The following is a 19,386-nucleotide window of genomic DNA, read 5'->3' on the forward strand; positions in this document are numbered from 1 at the left end:
ACAACTCAGTTCACAGGTTGGCAAGTGAAAGCCAAGGAAGTACTGCCTTTAAGACAGAGCATTCAGGGCTAATAAAGCCAGCCCTGCACAATAAACAAAGGATTCTGAGTATGACATTTCCTTGAAGACATCCTTGACTTCAAAACAAAGATTATCTGAATCTTGGCAGGAGTACAGGGAAGAAAAAAAAAAAAAAAAAAAGGACTCTGCAGATATTCATTGAGTGTTTGGCAGAAAAATTACTGAAGGACAAAGCAGCTCCCAAAATGTCAAATATCCACTGTACCCAAACATGCTAGAGGTCCTTCTGGTCACCTTCAGCTGGAGTTAAATCAGCAGTTAAGATACCTAAATTGATACGACCTACTGTACACATCAGATGTCTAAGCTGCTACTGAGTCAATGGAGCCTTGACCAAACCAGTTTGTTCTAAAACAGGCACATGCTGCTCAGCTGAGCTGAGACTCCACTGGCATACAGACTAAATCTGCACAGACAAAGCTTCAGCATCTTCACACATAGAGCAAGTGTGTCAACAGAGGTGTCAGTCTCAGACTCAAGCCTTAATGGCCCTGACACTCCTTTCAGTGACCTCCACAAGTTGCTGGAACAGCGAGGCTGCCGAAGTGATGGACTATCTCCACTGTATCCACCTTTGAGCACTGTTGTGGTGCTTTCTAGTGCAAAGTGGCTTATTCAGAGCAAACCTAGGCAAGATTGTTAGAGCTGGGAGCAAGATTATTTGGGTACCAGAGATCATCTAATTCACATAATGCTTAGCTGCAGTGTTGATGGCAGAGCATTAATGTGGCAAAACACTAGAACAAAAAGGATTGCTGCTTCATGAAAGCTGTAATGTTTGCTTGTTGAGGCAGAACTATCACCTCTCAGCATTTGCATAGCCCACAATTCTACCTGAGGCAGAGGTACTGTTTGCTACATTCCAAAATCATCTCCTTTTCAGAGATTTGTTTGAAGCCATTCAACCCTCTGACCTAGGATGGTGACACTCCTGTTTCAAAGTGATTTAGTGCTTTTAAGGCTAAATGTGGTTACCTTCACTGCCACCAAGTAAAATCAATTACTACTTCAGTCTGAAAAAACCCTCAGTATATTCACACTGACATGCTATATGCTGGTGTTCCCTCTTGTCATCTGTATTTGGTATGCATATGTGTACTTTCATTTATCATTATGGCTAAAGTTTAATCAGAGTATTTTCTACACAGAATTCCTGAGCGTTTACTCAATCACAGAGAAAAGAATTAGGGCCCTACTTTCTCATTTTAGCAAGTACATCTTCACCTGGAAAGAGTAAAAGATTGCAGGAAGGGAAATCCCTCCTTAAGGTGGAATCAAGCGATGCAGTGCCACTGCTTCACCACCACTATCATGTAAATGTTGACTTTCCAAAGCATTAGACAGTGTTCCACATCAAGAATTTACAAAATGAGGAAAACAGGACAGCAGGAAGTATGCACATACTGGTAATAGAGGAAGATTAATCCAAAAGCACCAAAGATTAGAAATAAACCTGGATGTCAGAGGTCTGCAGGGGAGGTGCAGGCTGATCTGTCAGCATTCGGGGATGTTTCTCACACCCACTCCCCAGGAAAAAGCCTTCTGAACTTGAAGATCTGGAATTAAACTCCACAGCAAAAAGGAAGAAAGCATTCTGGTAAAGGGTTTCAACAATGGATTGTAAAGTAGTTATTGTCATCCAACATCCAATATCAGAACAAAATACAAGGTATAGAACATATACTCCTGTTTAGATTTACTGAATGAACTCTCTACCCAAATTTTATTGTAACAAGTTTTATATTGACTGATGTAAAGCTACAAATACTTTCTGTCAAAAAATTCTATTCTCTAAATAACAATTATAATGCTTTCTTTTTTCCCAATGTCTAAAATATGTCCATGGCAAAAGCCATAAAACCAGCTTAGGATAACACATGTAAAGCATATACTGCATCATCTAAATATGTACATTACCTAGGTATTTGACAAAAACACTTCTGGAAAAGTTCTGAGTAATGAATGGGGTTACCTTAAATCAATACCCTGATCTTTTCTACCTACTTGAGACCTTGGGTAAATTCACACATCCAAAGGAACTTAACAGATAATCAACTTCTTTCTTTTATGAAATGGCTTTTCTACTACTTCTAGAAAAAAGTTCCTGAGGAAGAGCCCTGTTTTTTATATGCATCACATAATGCCACAGTAATACTCTCAACTCCAGCAGTATCTGCTACTGTAGTACAAAGATACTAAGATACCACATTAAATAACCAAGATATTTTTAACCAAGGAAAATAGGGTTAGACCTTCCCAATAACAGTCAAGATCATAACAAGAGTGATGTTTTAAGACATGCAAAAGACAGCCCATGTTAAATAAAACTGCAAACATTTTGTTTTGACTTACAGTTTATTACGCTCGAGCAGCAGTACAGTAAAATTTTGTGACAAAATACCAAAGATTTGAGAAAGCTTTGAGGGGGAAGGATGAGTTAGGGAGAACACTTTATGAGCTATTAGAAGTTTCGCAACCCAGCTTTCCAAGGCCAGCTTTCCATTTGGAACAAAATAAGAGCAGCTGCCCATGCTGAAGCGAGGTCAGCTTTGTTCCTGCCTGCCTCCCACCTGGACCACCAAGGCACTGCCTTACTGCTGACCTTCGGCAGTGAAAGATTCTGTGGTGGGCTGAAGCAGACAGAAAATGGTGTGGAAAACCAAATGCTAGCACAAGAAAACAGGGAGGAGGAAGAATTTGTGTCTTACACAGTACTCTATTGTCTGAGGTTCATAACAGTAACTGTCATTGTATGAAAGCTAGCAGTCAAAAGTAATCCACAAAGCTCCCCCAAAGTTCCTTTCAGTCCTCTTTCCAGTTCTTGTGGGTTTGCAGTCACTGTCCTATTTAGTATTTCCTCCAAACCTGCTTTGCATAAAATTCAAAACTAGTAAGGTTTGGATATACAGTACTATCAAATGTGCAAACTAGTTAAGTCAGCCCATAATTGTTGAAGATTTTTTTTGATCATTCATGCACTTTTTTTGCATTCATGCAGTACAGATAAAAAGTTTTGCCTTAATAACACCCACCAAGCACTCTAAAGCCTCGAGCACAAAACACACACCTCTCCCTCACCTTCTCTCAACCACATGATCTCCTGAATTACATCTTCTGGAATTCTGGACTCCGGAGGAGACTGCATGTTAAACAGATGTATGGTCAAAATACTGTGAAGGAAAGAGCTTCAGAGAGAGGTTGGTTTGCTATCTGTGTGATCAGCTTACGTCCAAGCAGAACTATCCAAAGACCCAGTTGCGCAAAAAAAAGGTCTCCCAAAGTCCACACTTAACCCAAGGACTGAAGGATAGCTTTTTCCAAGTACAACATCCAGATATATCAGCAGGAGCTTTGTGTTACACAGGTGACATGTAACTAAGGCCAGTGTCAGGAGCTGAACCATTCTTTAGGAGTGGTTCAGTCATCTCAACGCAAGAGAGACCACAATGGATCTTAACACAGCTAGGAGAAGATCACCAAACCTTCAGACATTTGTGGTAGAGATAGGTTAGTTGTGGTCCTATGAATTCAGTCATGCCAACGAGAAGACAGCACAACTCATTTAAGAATACACCTTATAAAGATAGGGAGGGAAAAGGTGGAATAATCTCATTATGCTGAAATTAAAACTTCAGCACCAGCAGCTGCTTTGGAAGAGCACTGTCTGGGGAAGGGACAAGAAGCTCTAATCCTCAGAGGTAATCTCCAATTACAGCTAAAACCCAAAGAATGGTTTCTATAGAGAATTCCCCTAAGAGCTGGGGAACAAGCAAGCTCCTACAGCTTCAGAAATACCCTGATCATTCAGGATGTAAATGTGCACACTCTGGTCCCACAAAGTCCTGATTCCTGGAGGAAGTGTGATCCTACACAAGAAAGTATCTTGTCAGTTAAACTTAACTGAGATTTGAGATTAACTAGCAATAAGAACCAGAAGTTTGACTTGCTGCAGAGCAACCATAAAATGTGGTTTATACCGCCAGGGAAGTTGAGGTTCTTTTCAGATTCCTCTGCTCAAGAACAACATCCCTCCCAGAAGCTGAACAGTACTGGCTTTGACACAAGAGCTAAGCTGCACACTGGGAGTGCTTTGTCATCTACGTCTCCAATCAGTTGAGAAGTCTGGGAGAAGAAACTGAATTGTGCAGCTACAGGTAACTACGCAACAGGCCCTGGAACTGAAGTTTCTTTGGTCACATGGGAGCCACAAAAGAAAACTAAATACATAAAAATCAAACCGATGTTTGCTTTCCCTTTCTTTACCCTGAGTTAGGGCAAAAGAGAAAGAAAAGTATGTCTCTGTATCTTAAACTTGGAAAACAGGAATGGTTCCCAGGGAAATCTCTGGAACTACCACAAAAATAGTAGTCGCCAACATCCAAGGCTGAGTGTGCAACATTTCTGGATGATCCCAATTCAAGACAGATCACTTAAGATACCAGTCTCATTCTCAGGAGCAACCAGTCAAATGCCAGGCCGGTAGTCACCGGAGGCCAAAGTTCTGGGGGGAATATGCGAATCTGACTTCAGTGCCCCAATTCCACAGTTTTTCAGCTTGACAGGAACCGATACCCCTCCTTGCTTGCCAGTGTCAAAAAGCAGAGGAGAAAGCATCCATCATTCCCTGACTGTGGTGAACTCCATGTAGGAGAGATTTGAGCTCACATTGATACGGAGCTGGAGGAAAACCCAGTACTGTACAACCAAGCAAGCTGGCAGTGCTGGGCCTTTAATGAGCTTCCTCAAGTCAAAGCGATAGGCATCTACTGCTACTGAAATTAGAAGGCCAAAGTATATATTACCCCACACATTATCTCTCACCAGGCATCCACAGAGTCCAGAACTTCCTGAAGTACTGGCAGGATCACTATGGACAAGAGACATGCAGAACTGAAAGGCAAGTCTGTACACAACACACACAGTCTTGCACGGAGGTCATGTAAGTACAAGCTCTGATGTAGACCCAATGGCTAGACAAGCTTGTTTTCATGGAAGGACAGCTCATGAGATGATCAAAAAAGAGATAGTGATCTTGTAAGAGCAAACCCATAGTGCTAAAGAATTCTGAATTGCTCTCATGACTGCCAAACACAGATAACAGAATTTCTGCATGCAGTGCTAAAGAGCTTGGAGCATTCAGCAAATGAAGGATCCACCATAACCACTTTGCTGGGGATACATCCCTTCAAAAGAGATTATCCTGATAAAGTACTCCCTGTTTTCTCCTAAAATCTTTGTGAGGTCTTTGGTGTTGAGTAGGAGCAAAACAGCAGGATCCCAAAACAAAGTAGTCCTGCATCTAAAAGAAAGCATAAACATGTCTCAGACAAGAGACCTACAAACAGTGGGAAAAGGCATCTTGTAGTCTCTCACAAGTCAGTCACCCCTCTAGTACTTCACTTGGTGAACAGACAAAATTATTCATTTTGCAGATGTAGTCATAAAAGACTTCCAAAAAGAGAAATATTTATATTTTGTTCTTTCCATCAACAAAATCTCAAAACACTCTGGAAAATAAGTATTTTCTAATTTGTAAAACAGGAATAGCAGCTGTTTGTTTCTTTGAAAAGTTACTGTTGGCCCATGAAGCTTGAATTGCCTTCTATGTTTTCAAAATAATTGCCCCTCTCAACAAAGCCTTAGAGCATAGGAGTCTCATCTACTCTTTGATGCAGTTCCAACTCCTCTGTTCTAGGAAAGCTGTTCCATACTGCTGTGATGGAGTATATGCTACCTGATTTTTCCAAAACACAACATTCCATCCACTTAAGACAATTTTATTTGGTTATTACAGTTTGAGACAACAGGAAAAGCACATACATTATTAGGTACATGTTCCTTTTGTCACCACACTTCCTTTTGAGCACGAAACAACCTATATACATATCATTAGCAACAAATACTCCGAGAACTTTCGAATTCATAAAAAGAGGGTAACAAAAATAAGATGCACGTTGCCTTACGCCTCTTGATAGTGCCAGAATATCCATCTTCAGTTCTGTGGTACAAGTCTCAGTCAAGGACAGGCTCTCTGTGTCATATGTGCTACAAAACTAGATTCTATACAGCCTAGAATCCAACTGTCTCTCTCTACAGGGGCTTTGCACTTCAAAGCTCATGTGAAGGTCACACTTCAGGCTTGTGTAAAGTTCCCCCCCAAGACAGAGGTGACAAAGCATGTTTCCAAAACAGTAGCCAGGAATTCCTGCATTATAGATGCTACCAGTCCCAAACTCTTCAACAGTTGTATACAAGCCCCCATAGTCATCAGGCTGTTCATAATTGTGCTGCAGCACAGCCCACCCAAACACCTGGACACAACAGCAGACTGTCATCACTTCTTAATATTCTAGGGAGGGTCTCCCTGAGTAAGGCCAACTCCCAGTGATACATTATCCCCAACAGCAAGTTCAAAAGGCAGTACCACCATGCAGGCAGAACATTACATTCAGTCCATCCAGCTTCATATAATCCAAAACCAGTTTTCTCCTAACTTTTAGGAAGCTCAGACCAGACCAGCTCTCAGGAGACAAGCATTTCTAAGACCAGATCCATTCCAGCCTAACAGAACAAATGTGTAACAGGACAGAGCCTCACCACGACAGTAGGTGGTCCAAAATTTCCACTCTAAATCCTGAGGAATGGTGGGGAAGCATGCAGAAACCACTCAAATTGGAACAAGATCGCTTTAAACAAGTTGTGCTACGTGAAGATAAGTAGCGAAATTGTTATGTTTCGGTGAAACAAGTAGCTTTGCTGCCTGCAGTACAAATGCTACTTGTAGTTTTTCCAGCGGCACCAACAATTGAGACTATTCCCTGATGGGCAGCAAAGGTTTTACAGCATCGGCGCTTACACTACGGCATCTGAAACTCAGCTGAGATAGTCTCTACTTTACCTAGCTCTTCATTACCACAAGACCAAAGTCCCCCAGGTTATTTCTGACAGGGTAGAGGAAGTTGCAAACTGATAGATATTGCACAGCAGTGGGTTACACAGCCCAGCTCCCCGCGGGACGTGAAGTGGAAGCATATGGGGAAATCAAACGCTCCTGAGTTTAACACTAGCCCTGGCAATCGCTGCACCTTCCTCTGCTTTCAAAGGGCACCCAAATTCAAGCAGAAACTGCTCTAAATGTTAATTTAGAGCAGATGTAGTTTATACAGAATTTACAATAAAAGCACTTTTTGATCTTTTGTCTACCCTCTGAAGGGAGAGTATAAAAACAAAAACCAACATTAAGTCATAAAAAAAAATAATTGTTGTAGTCCTCAGCAATTTTTAATTTCCCTTCTTTCACTAAGCATCTGGTTTTTGTTAGAAAACACTGTAAAATGATTTTCCAAAACCTTTGACATGCATTCTGCTAAATAGGTCCCAAAAACTCAGGAAGGAAAGCTTCAAACCAAGTAACAGTTGTTATTTATTAAGCCCTACTAATGAAAATGGTCTAACCATTTTCCTCGGTCTAACCATTTTCTTCTGTCTAACCATTCCCTACTATTTGCAAGGGCAAGGGGATAGGGACTTAGCATGTTAAGATGATGCTCATTTGATAGACGAAAAGGACATTACACTGCAGAAACTATTATTCAAGCAGATTCATCTGATGAGCCAAGAAAAAGCTGCCTCTGCATACCTTGGGACTCTCAAGATACCCATGTGATTAAGTCACTTCAGAACAAATTATTGTTCCATGAACTGATTACACCATAAATAAGCCCAATAGGTAGGAGAGAAACCACTGACAGACACAGTATCCTCCTGACAGCAGCTGAGCTCCACAGCTCTCATCCAGAGTGAACACCAAAAAGCTATCAGTGCCAAAAGGATTTCTGGGTTTTTTTACTCAAAATTCACAAAGTATGTCAAAGCAGATGCAATACCTACAGTAGGTAACTAATCACAAGAATCCTATACTTTCATTTTCTCTCGTCACTCAAAGCACAAATTGCAGCTCCCTCTGCGACCTAATAATTATTTGTATGGCTGCATTTTGTTCTTCTCCAGTAGCAGCATGAAACTTGATTTGAGCTGCAGGAACCCAGCCAGTGACTATACAAGCTGCTGTTGTGACAGCACAAAGCAGAAGCTAACTCGGCAGGTAATTGGACTTGAAGTCAGAAAGATCTTCTCCAGTCAGCTTGAAATAGTAATTTCATAGGGGAGAAAATAGGTTGTCTTTATCTACCACAGGTTACCAAAGGAAAACTTTGATCCCAAGACAGACAGACATAATAAATACCAAGACATACCACCATAAAAAGGTATTAAATGTGGGGGGTTGTACTCCGCAGCAATTCGAGAGACATTAACAATCTTCTGTCAAGTCACTATTAAGAATGCAACCGCTCAGGTATCAAAGCGCAACATTCACTCGTTAAGAAGTACTACTAGTGCTTAATAGTTATATTCTTTTGCCCACTGACTCAATACTTTAGAAGGTCTCAAATACTGTACAAGCTTTTACAACAGAATTATCCATGCTTCCAGAGTAATCCTAGGCAATCCTGAAGGGCTAATGTCAACAATTCATGCTTCCTAATGCCACACCTGAAGTAACTGCACATGAAGCTCCTCAATTTTTCCTAAACTTCTCACCCATCGAAGTAATTCCAAAGCATTAGAAACCAATAAAGAAAACTAAATGCATGCATACGTGAAGTCATGACTTGAGTGTTCAGCATCACCAGTAACCTCATTGTTAATGCCAGCTGCCAGCAGCCCCCACACATGGAGCTGAGGGTTCTCTCTCACTGCTCCACAAGAACAGCTCCAACTAACAACATCCAACAAGGAGTTAGTGACAGCTGTGAAGGAGTGAAGATCCACCTGTGTTTGCACAGGGGGAAGCATTAACCCAACAGCCCACTGAATCAACAGATTGGACATGTACAGGAACATGAACATCTTTGCTTAGCAGAAATTGGGATCGTACAGTTTTATTTAGACAGGGCATATTATTCACCTGCTTAAGATCCGTAAGAAAGATGTACTGTCCTCAAATATTATTCTACAGTGATATTAAGCTATATTAAGCTGGGTTTTTTTCAATTACAAATGCCTCTTTTCCTGTCAGACCAAAACCAGATCACAAATCCCCAAAATACAAAATAAAACGCCTCCCATAACTCCCTCCCCCTCAAACCTAGTAAACTCAATTTTAGTATCCTATCTTATCATTCCCAAGCAGTTATTCTGAAAAAACTTACACCCCCCTCTCACTTGAAGTTCAGCGCTCACTGTAAAATTTCTACACAAGTAAACCTTATAATCATTTCAGACACCAGCAGACCTAGACTGGAGTTCGAACAGCATTAATTATTGTGCATTGGAAGAAATAGTTAAGACAACTCAACCAAATAAAAGCATTACAACTGCTTGAAAATAAAAATCAGCAATCCCAGCTACGTCATGATGAGTTAGTAGCAAACTTACACCAAAAAGTTTGGGAGTTGGAGGAAGGTTTTCACAGATCATATGATCATGACTGAGGAGAGTCCTTGTCTTCATCATGAGACCAAGGACAATGCAAGGAATGGCCTCCCCTCTGTCTTGATGATTTTGAAACAAACTCTTTAGTCTAGCAAAGGGGATTATTAAAATCTTGAATAAGGTTCATACACAGTTAATGAAAAGTCTCACGCTTCCTCCTCCCACCCCCTAACATGTGCACACAGACAAACAAGAGACAGTGTTAAGAGTTTTAAACTTCCTTTCTTACATTAATACCGATTTTGACAATACTGGAAAAAGCCCATCTCAAACAAACAGTCTGAGTTTTGTAAAATAGAGAACACTAGAAAATTTCCTGAATGGTGCCTAAGCACAGAGTTAATAAAATAGCTTTTAAAGTCAAGTGCACAATGTCGAAGAGATGCATGCATATTTTAACAATACTCTGAAAAAACTTGAGACTTATTACCCCATGCAGTGCTTTCCCCCAAAATATAACCATATACCCTCAGAAGGCCAAAGAATTCTAAATGGTCTTCAGCACCTCCAGAAGGCACAGAGTGGCAAAAAACAAGCACTCCAGCAGAAAAAACAAAAGGCACTGATTCATATGCAATTAGCTCAGCTAAATTTACTACTGAATCCATTGCTACTCCAGCTGTCCTTGACACCTGCATGGACAATGGAACATGACAAGCATCCTCTTATGATCTATTGCAGTTTTCAGGCTGACACACTCACTAAAAATTGGTGACAGTTACAGTTCTTGAGCTGCTGCATTAACGGTATTAGCGCAAAAGCGGCATTGCACCTTATTCAAACACCCATGCCACAGCAGAGACAAAACAAATGGAGACAGTCAGTGCTTTACCCACTTTTGCTAAATCCACCACCCAAAAAGCATCAGTACTCTACCACGTTTCTTTCTACTCAAAGAGTCAGTTTACACAGACAAGCAAAGCAGAACAAAGAAGTGGTATCTGAAAAGTTAGAGGGAAGGATGTAAAAGGAGGAAACTTGTTAATATCCTGCGCAGCACAAGTTCCCACTGTTTTATCTTACTTAAAGAAGAATTAAGACAGAAAGACTGAAAGCAGAACAAAACTTTAGAGGTCAAGTTGCACATTATTTTCTAAGAACAAAGCAGCTCACTCTTTTCTCTATTAGTCTGTGTTTTGGCAATTATTTACAGAAGTTGTATGCAGAAAACATTCCTAAGTAAAACAGATTTAGGCTCTGGTGTCTAAAATGTCAGAAAAGCCCACAGAAGCATCTTAAAACATAAGTGTCTTTTCTGTGCATCAAAAGATCCCTAACTGAAATTCACTGCATCACTGTTCTGGCACACGTCCACCAGCCTTGCCCCAGACAACAGTATAAATACACAAAAGCTCTTTTATAAGGGTTCAGAGAAAGTGCAAAGGAATACATTCAACCTGACATCTCCACCTGAATCCAAATCCTCAAAGGAGGGGCTTTAATGTCTCAGACTCTATGCTATCTTTATAATGGCACTAATTTGTACAGCACACATTTTATCTGCGCTACAATAACGTACATGAACATTAACCAGATACCTTGCGGTGTCTGCCAGGTGTTTAAATATTTTGCAACTCAAATGCTGAAATACTATCTGTAGTCCCAATCCGGTGAGAACATGTGTATATTTCCATCAGCTCTGTAAACGGCATTTTTTTTAATTTGTTACACTTCAAACAACAGACCAGAATAACCAATACACAAATATAGGCCAATTCTGAAGGTTGATTTCATCAGGAAGATTCAACTCACAAATGCATTCATTTTGAGAATACAAACACTGAAAAAATATTTACAGAAACTTTTAACCCCAGTATATATTTACCTGCATTAGGCAGGCCCTATATAATCTCAAAAAAAACAAGCTTGATATTGCATATTTTGATAAGTTTGGGTGTATTCTATGTACAGTGTGTATTAGAAAACACAATCCTATACTATGTATTAAACAATATTCTTCTCTTGGTCTGAGTTAGACAACACACTTTGAGAGTAGTATAGGTTCTCTCTCTCCCCTGATATGTATTTTGGCACGAGTGATGTGCACCTCTTACAAACCATCCAATTTGTGAGTGTTGCCACAGAACTCCCCATCCAGTTTGGCCTGAATTCTAATCACTTTTTGCTGCTAGGAAAAAGACTTTGAGAGAAGAGATAGCATGACTTTTTGCAGCTTGAAACACGTTCCACCACCAGAAGTCTAACCTGGACAGTTCTATACACTAGTATGCTACTATATTAACCTATTTACTGCTTTTCCACCTTCACCTACACTAAACTTCAGGTAAAAACATATACAATATCATTATTAGCAAAAAAAATGAAAGGCTCAGAAGGATCACAATGGTTTTTTTGTACCATGATAGTTATCTTCCTGAAGAGGAAAGAGGCATACCAATCTTACACTCCAGTGAGAAAGAAATTAAAATTCTTTTTGTATTTGCATCACCTGACTACTCTATGGCTCAGAAACTAAACAGTCAGCTTTCTGAACAGGGCAGAAAGGTCCCACTATCTCATACCTGAGGTTAAATACTATTTTAAACAGGTAACTGGATTAAAGATGTATACCCCCAGAAAGAAAATCCACTGCAGACTTCTCATTGAACCAAACATATCGAACTACCACAGAATGCACCAGCAGCAAGGTAAATCAGTGGTAAAATGTGAGTTGTTCTCCACCCAGGATCATTAGAAAAACAGGGTTTGTCCCACTGTCGCATACCTTCGATGCTTGAGGAGTAGAAATCACGTGGACAGTGCTGGGCTTAACTCCATTTGCCTTAGGTCGTTTATAAAGGGCAAATCTGCTTTTCCTGCGTCCTCTGTCACCATTAGGGAGGGATCCATTATACCTAGAAATGAACAAAAGAAGTTTGGCATTAACCACCACCACTTTGGAATATAGAAAGAGAAGCAACTTCATCACAATATCCTGTCATCAACTGCACGGGCAAAACCAAAAAAGTAACAACCATGGTAAATTTTGTTTCCTGAATTATAAGCATTTTAACATTCTCTACCTAGTAATGGTTGAAAATGTATTCAACATTAATAAGGTAATCAACTACAAATTAAAAACTGAGTTTTTTAGCCACAGAAACACTTCTTCACCTCTAGAATCTATGGAATGCAGACAAAAAAAAAATCTTCTCTGTAATTAAAAACATGGGGAGTTTTAAAATGTTTTTACCCTACCATCCGCCTTCCCGACATCTCATGCAGGAATGGAGAAGGTAAGAGGAAGAACATGGGTGATTTGAAAAAACAAAGTAATTCAGGGGCAAGTAAAACTAAGCAATTGGGAATTTTACTCACATAGAATGCTTTTTTAGTTGAGATTTTTCCTTTTTTTAAAAAAACCTCTAATCTTAAAGGCTTCATCTATTATTAAGGAAAGATGATGCAAGTGTTTTTAATTCATGTGACTATATATGAAGACTCGCCAACTACTTCCTTTATCGGGTGTAACATGGTAGCCTTCGACAGTTCTTTCATCTCTCTCGGAGGACAGAGACCCAACATATTAATTATTCAGAGAAGTCTTAGGTCTCAAGGGAACACAGCTCCTTCTCCAGGGAAGGGATCAACTGGCAAGTTCTTTGCAATGCATAAACATGGCATTCGCTGCCAGCCCACCCCAAAGATTTAGGCCAGGTAGATGTTTCTCATCACAGCACTGTCATCTGTAACATTCTTGCTAACTCTCCACTGGTCTATGAAGATCTCAGGGCTTCACTGCATAGATGCTCCTTCCATTCATGATCCTGAGAGATTTCAGAGTTTTGCTTGAAGAACTACAGATATTATTCCACTTGTAAATCTCACTGGTGAGGTCTATTCTACACTGATCACCTATACCCCTCTCCTACAGTCTTTATGATTAAAAGCTAACATCACAGTCAGGAAAAGAATCTGAAAAAGAGAAGAAAGCAGAAGATTCAAAGGTGACTAACTCCCTGCAAAGCAATAGATGTTAAAGTTAGGAGAACTCTTTATAGATACACTTAAAAGTAGCTCAGCTCTGCATCCACCACAGCATCTGCAGATGAAAATCATTTGTTTGTAGCCCTGCAGAAGGCTCATAGTCACTCATTGCTCAGGCTGTAAGAGCTGCTCTATGACAATCGCTGACTAGGAAAAGAAATGGAGTAATCCAGAAGTGGTTTTTTTTTCTTACCATTACCATCTGTATCTGTAACTAACTAGCCTGTGTAACAAGAGAACGCACTTGGAGAGCCTTGTCTCCTTTTGCAAACTAATGAGAAATCTGTAGTGGATGAAGGCAAGCGGACTCCTTGTTCAGGCTCTGGAGCACTGCCCTGCAGAAGGCTGAGTGCCTACTTCAGGCAAGGATCAGCTGGTGTCACGCAGGGAAAGAGTTTAAAACTTCACATGCACAGTGTCTAAATACCAGTGGTCTGAACTGCAGGACTGCTGAATGTTTGTGAGCACAAACAAGAACAGATTTAAGATTGAAATAATCTCAAATTTAAGCACTCTAAAAACATGAAAACAGACTTTTTAAAATATATATTTAATACATTATGCTAGATACATCCAAGTTAAGAGCTTTTCAGCTGGGCTACAATTTAAATTGTTTTCCCACTTCCATTTTCGTAGGGAAGACTACTGTATTTTTCTGGAATATTAAAAGATATTTCCAAACACAGCAGGAAAACAACAGGAGTAACTAATTTATTTCATGCCAGACCTATTGATATCTGGAAACTTGTTATTAACCCTACACAAGAGAAGAGTAGCACTCAGTTAACACAGCAGATCCTCGTCACCAGAGATGAATTCCTAGAAAGATCTATCAACACGATCCACAGGCAGCTTAAATACCAGCCCTCAAAATAGGAATGATTTGATTCTGCAGCTTGAATCTTCCTAGATATATACACATGCTTTCTTTCAAAGACACTATATTACCATGAACATGCCAAGTCCTAACCTGCCTGAAGACAACATTCTTTCTACTAGTATTTTTATCTGAAAGCCTGAAAAAGCAACAACTCCTTCAGAAATATATATATAGTAGTATCATCACTAGCTTTATATTCTGTAATTAAATTTTTTGTATTTGTGTAACTGTTAAGCAGCACTAAATTTAAGTAGTTCCACCCAAAGTTAAAGCCAGGCTAGGGGGGGTATTTTGTTTTTTCTCATGTTTTTTCCTCACAAAACAACTACAATTGGGAAAGGCTACTTGATTTCATTTCAGGTCTCTGTGGGATTTAATTATCTTTTAAAAAAGAGAAAGAAGTCACTCAAGGTTAAAAAGCCTTCTGGAAACTTTAAATAGCAAGAAAAAGCAAAGTGAAAGTTTAGTTCACCCATCCTGATTAGCACTGACAAGTTTTCATGAAGGTTTTCTTTGTGCCAATTTCTAAGTTTTCTTTACACAAAAGGGCAGGAGGAATTGAGTGGTAGTTTTACAATGTGTTAGACTTTAACTATAGACCTGCAAGTTTTATTTTGATCTGACATTGGTAAAAAGAGCTAGGACAATAACTAGGCATATGTATGTGTTTTACAGGAGAATAAAAAGAGCATCAGAGAATATGACTCCTCTCCACAGCCAGCAGACGACTTCATTCTTTTCTAGGCCAGGACTCTCAACTTGCTTGCCACAAGCCAGTCCTCCCCATGGCACTTGGGCCACACCTTTCCTCGCCACTGCCTAAACAATCTACATACCAAATGTACAGATATCAATGCCATGGGATACTGTCAGCCGCAACAGGACCTGCACCCACCGACTCGCCCAGCGTCTCTGTCCTGGGAAGTGCAACTAAGATTGCTCTTGAAGCAGCAGACCCACGTTCACTTCTTGGCAAGTCTCTGCCTTTCTAAGCTGAGCTGACCAGCAGTACACAGGGGGTTCAGCATTCAGGAGGAGGAATACAGGCACGGCCACCCACACCTTGCCGAGTCAGCTCTTCTAAGCACTGGCACAGAAACGATAGTGAGAGAAGCAGTCCTCTCCTATACTTCATTCTTCTCAGCCATTCCACTGAGCAGTGCCTGGGTGAGCAACAAGTGCCTCCTCCCAGGCAGCAGCAGGATGGAACTGCATAGGAAGAGGAGAGACAAGGACTAAGGCCACAAATTCCCCACGACTGAACACTGGGAGACTCTGCTTCCCCACAGCCAACAGGAGCTTCATAAACAGAAGCTCCTTCCTTGTCCAATCCTCTCACAACCGCTCTCCACACGCATCATTTCCCTTCTCCCTGCACCCTTCCAGTAGCTCCAGAAGCCTGATGCACCTTAGTGACCAGCACACCAGCATGCCAGCTTTTTCCTTCGCAAGATGGCCAGCACTACTACCAAAGACAACCTGCAGCTGGAACTCTCCATCCCACCAAAAAGTTCATTTTATGAGCTTTTCCAACTAATAAAATGAACTAGGAGAAATTCTACCATGCTTTTGCCAAGAAAGGTTGGACCAGATGATCCCTTCCATGCTAGTATTCTATGGTTCCAGGAAACTAAATTTCAGAGACAGAATGACCATTTCTGAGACCATCCCGCTCACACAGATCTACAGGGCACTTCAAGTTCACCAGATGTTCCAAAATGTCAGGCTAACGCATGTGGTAAGAGCAGCCCTATACTTTTTCCAGATGCTTCTCGGCGACAGCGATACTGGGACAACCTGCATTATGAAACCTTGTGGGATAATTATCTCTGTTGATAGCACTACTCCTTGCAAATAAGGGAGTGGTGCTGGCATAGGCTATGGGCACCATAATTATCAAAGCCAGTTTCCTACATATTTACATCAAACAGTTGAAGACTTCGGTATATAATGAAATGCAAACTCCAATTAAGTTTTTCCCATGGTTGGGATATGTAACAAAAGACTCTCCTCTGCATGGATTCATGGCTGTCTGGAGAACAAGACCACACACGCTCTCTCCCACAGTCCGAACACTGTGGCATGTTCCTATTTTCTACTAGTCTTGTAGGAACCTACTTGACTACTTCAGAAATCATCAACAAGTCTTGAACCATTTGCGGGATGGCTTGTTATACGAGCTTTTTTGCTTTGCTTTCTTAAAAGGAATCAGGCTTAACCAGTGGCAAAGAATAAACAAGACCTATGCTATTTAGGACAAGAGCTGTAAAAATCTTGACCCACACCTTGAAAAGTTCGACTTCAACTCAAGGAAGTCATCCTCAAAATGAAGCGCAACATGTATTAGCTACCAGATACAGAAGCTACTGCAAATAGCTGAGGTTTTTTTACGCTATGAAAATACAATCATAAAACTTAAATACTTCTCCATACCTAAGCAACCTCCTAAAAGACTACAAACTGAACAAACATAGTTTTCACAGGTAATATTTTCCCTGGACAAAAAGGAGTAATTTCACTTTGCTTTCCTCACCTACTATTTACAGATCTACTGCACACTTCATCATTTTTAGGTGCAAACCATCCCATTTCAGACTTCACTATCAACAGCTGACATGCAACAGTTCAGTTGTTACCAGAGCTCTCATGAGTGACAGAAAACACATCGTTGCTGTGCTAAACAATAAGCTGCAGAAGTGAAGTCAGACTTGAGTGAATTTTTCCTTTTAAACACATTCTGATTCCATGTTCAGTATCATCCAGTAGTATATGCTCCGCACATAAACTGTGTTACACTATTTTCACCATCATTGAACTAGTGTGGGCCAACGCTGCTGCCAAAAGCATCAGTCCCACCTTTCATTTGCTAGTTTGTTTCTGCTACTTCTCTCTCTGGTTCAGATGAAGGGGAAACAAAACCAGATTTATGCTTTAAATTTAGTTTTAAACCACATCAATTCCTCACTCTCCAGTTCACTGCAAAGCCACAGAAGCACTTCTGTCAGCAACAAGGGAAGAACAGCACAGAGGGCAGGAAAGATTCCTTTGGACATCTTGGCGAGTCTACAGTTCTCATGACATCTACAACATTATAAGTCTAAAGATACATCATTCACCTTCACAATACCCAGCCCCATGACTTCTCACAACTGCACACTCAAGTCCTGACTAACTGGAAAACCCTCTTCTGCTGAAGCACCAAACATTTACTCCCTTGAGCACAGATTAAAAGGAAAAGAGTCACATGCTAGTTTGTATCAAAATGCAAACAGAAAGCATCAACATATGTAACACTGACAACAAAATTAGTGAACTTGTGTCTCCTTTAATGTAACATCACTGCCAATACTTCATACTCCTCACACCACCCTCCCTTGTACCATACTGAACAATTCATTTTGTATCTAGGAGAACAGATGTATTATTTCAACAAATAACTTGAGTGGGGTTCGATTTTCTTCTTTTTTCAACACAGTGTCTATTCCAGATACGTTTTTCTGTATCAGACCTTCACAAAACAAGCAGTTGCTCTCTGAGAATTTCAGTGAAACAGAACAGTGAACTTATTCTCAAACTTAATCTCATTGGGAAATGTTGCCAAATAGGAAAAGCAAAGATAAATAGAACTTCTGTACCAACAGGCTAGTTCTGGTTTATTTTCTCCCTTGAACTCTATTCTCTGGTACTGTGTAACAGTATATATAGTTACGAATTTAAGTCTAAGCTTGTCTCCAGCCGATTATTACATGCATCAATTCCTGTCTCAGAAGCAGCCTCCACCACCAGAGATACTGTTAATCATCAGCCTGTTCCTCTAGTGAAGTTTTGGCTGTGAACACAGGACTGCTCCTTGAACAGGGTAGTACTTCAAAGATGACTAAAGAGATTACAACAAAACACTTTCACGTTGAAGTTTCTTGGAGGTTGGAAGGGGGATATCGTTGTCCTTGTTGTCATCATCCCCCAACACTCAGCAAGCCTAGACTGACCAGAACGTTCCCTTCTGTCTTCTAAAGACGTGCTTTCCCTATTGCATCACATGTACCTTTGACAAAATACATAGCTGCTTCCTGATCACAGAAAGACAGAAAACAGAGCTAGACAGACTCGGAGGAGTCACCTAGCCCATCCCCAACTCAAAGGCTTGATCCAATCCATCCACGGCATTTCTGGTTCAGTTAATCTGGAAAATCCAGGCCTCCCCACCTTGTTTCAACATCTTTAGAGTTAAAACTCTCCCCGTGCAGACAGCAAGGGAGATTCGGGCCAAAGCAAGTCTCCTGCACTTCCTGCCAAATCCACCGAAGAACTTAAACAACCTGTTCTCTTTTTGCAGCAGCCTCACATGATAGAGGATTTGATTCCCATCTGATTTTCCTTTTTTTTCTGAAGGAAAACATTTTAAGAACTTACAGCAGCAAACTAAAGTAGCCTTAGGTAGAGTTTTTGTTACTATAATAACTACAGCAGTAAGTAACTCATGGGTAAGCAAAGGGCTCCCATCCTTTGAGTAACAAGGGCCACTGATCCAAGATCTTTGCTTTATGCAACTCTGGAGGAAGTCCTGAATGAAAGACACAGTCCCACCTCAGACTCTGCTGGCTAAGACATCTCTGTAGGCATAAATGCTTCCTAATCACTACCAGCAGTACAGCTTAATAAAGCAGTCTTCCTGCAGAGCAAGAAAATCCAAACCAGCAAGTTCCAAAATCCCCAATAATCTCATCTCTTTCCCCAATTAAGAGCAATGGTTTTGCATTTGATTATCCCTGAGAAAGGTATGTTGGAATAGTTAATTGTGGCTATAATCAGCCTTTTTTTTTCTTCCCTTCTTTTTGAGACAACTGTTCTTACAACTTGCATTCGTGAAGTCATTTTACTCTCCTAAAACACTTTAGGAAGCATTCCTTTCTCTGGTACTTTTGCAACACTCACTGGCAGAG

At 40.5% G+C, this 19,386-nt stretch overlaps 1 protein-coding gene across 3 annotated transcripts in view; it reads right to left on the minus strand.

Annotated features, from left to right (window-relative positions):
• Window positions 1–19,386, minus strand: part of PELI2 (pellino E3 ubiquitin protein ligase family member 2) — an 80,470-nt gene that overhangs the window by 40,506 nt on the left and 20,578 nt on the right. For 2 of the 3 annotated variants that reach the window (XM_074908910.1, XM_074908909.1), the window contains exon 2: window positions 12,302–12,431. In XM_074908910.1, coding sequence (XP_074765011.1) covers window positions 12,302–12,431 — 130 coding nt within the window. Of the gene's footprint in view, window positions 1–12,258; window positions 12,432–19,386 lie in introns of all 3 variants that reach the window. The other variant, XM_074908908.1, reaches the window with a different exon arrangement.

The sequence above is a fragment of the Athene noctua genome, chromosome 6 (genome assembly GCF_965140245.1).
Source record: "Athene noctua chromosome 6, bAthNoc1.hap1.1, whole genome shotgun sequence".
Taxonomy (NCBI): Eukaryota; Metazoa; Chordata; class Aves; order Strigiformes; family Strigidae; genus Athene; species Athene noctua.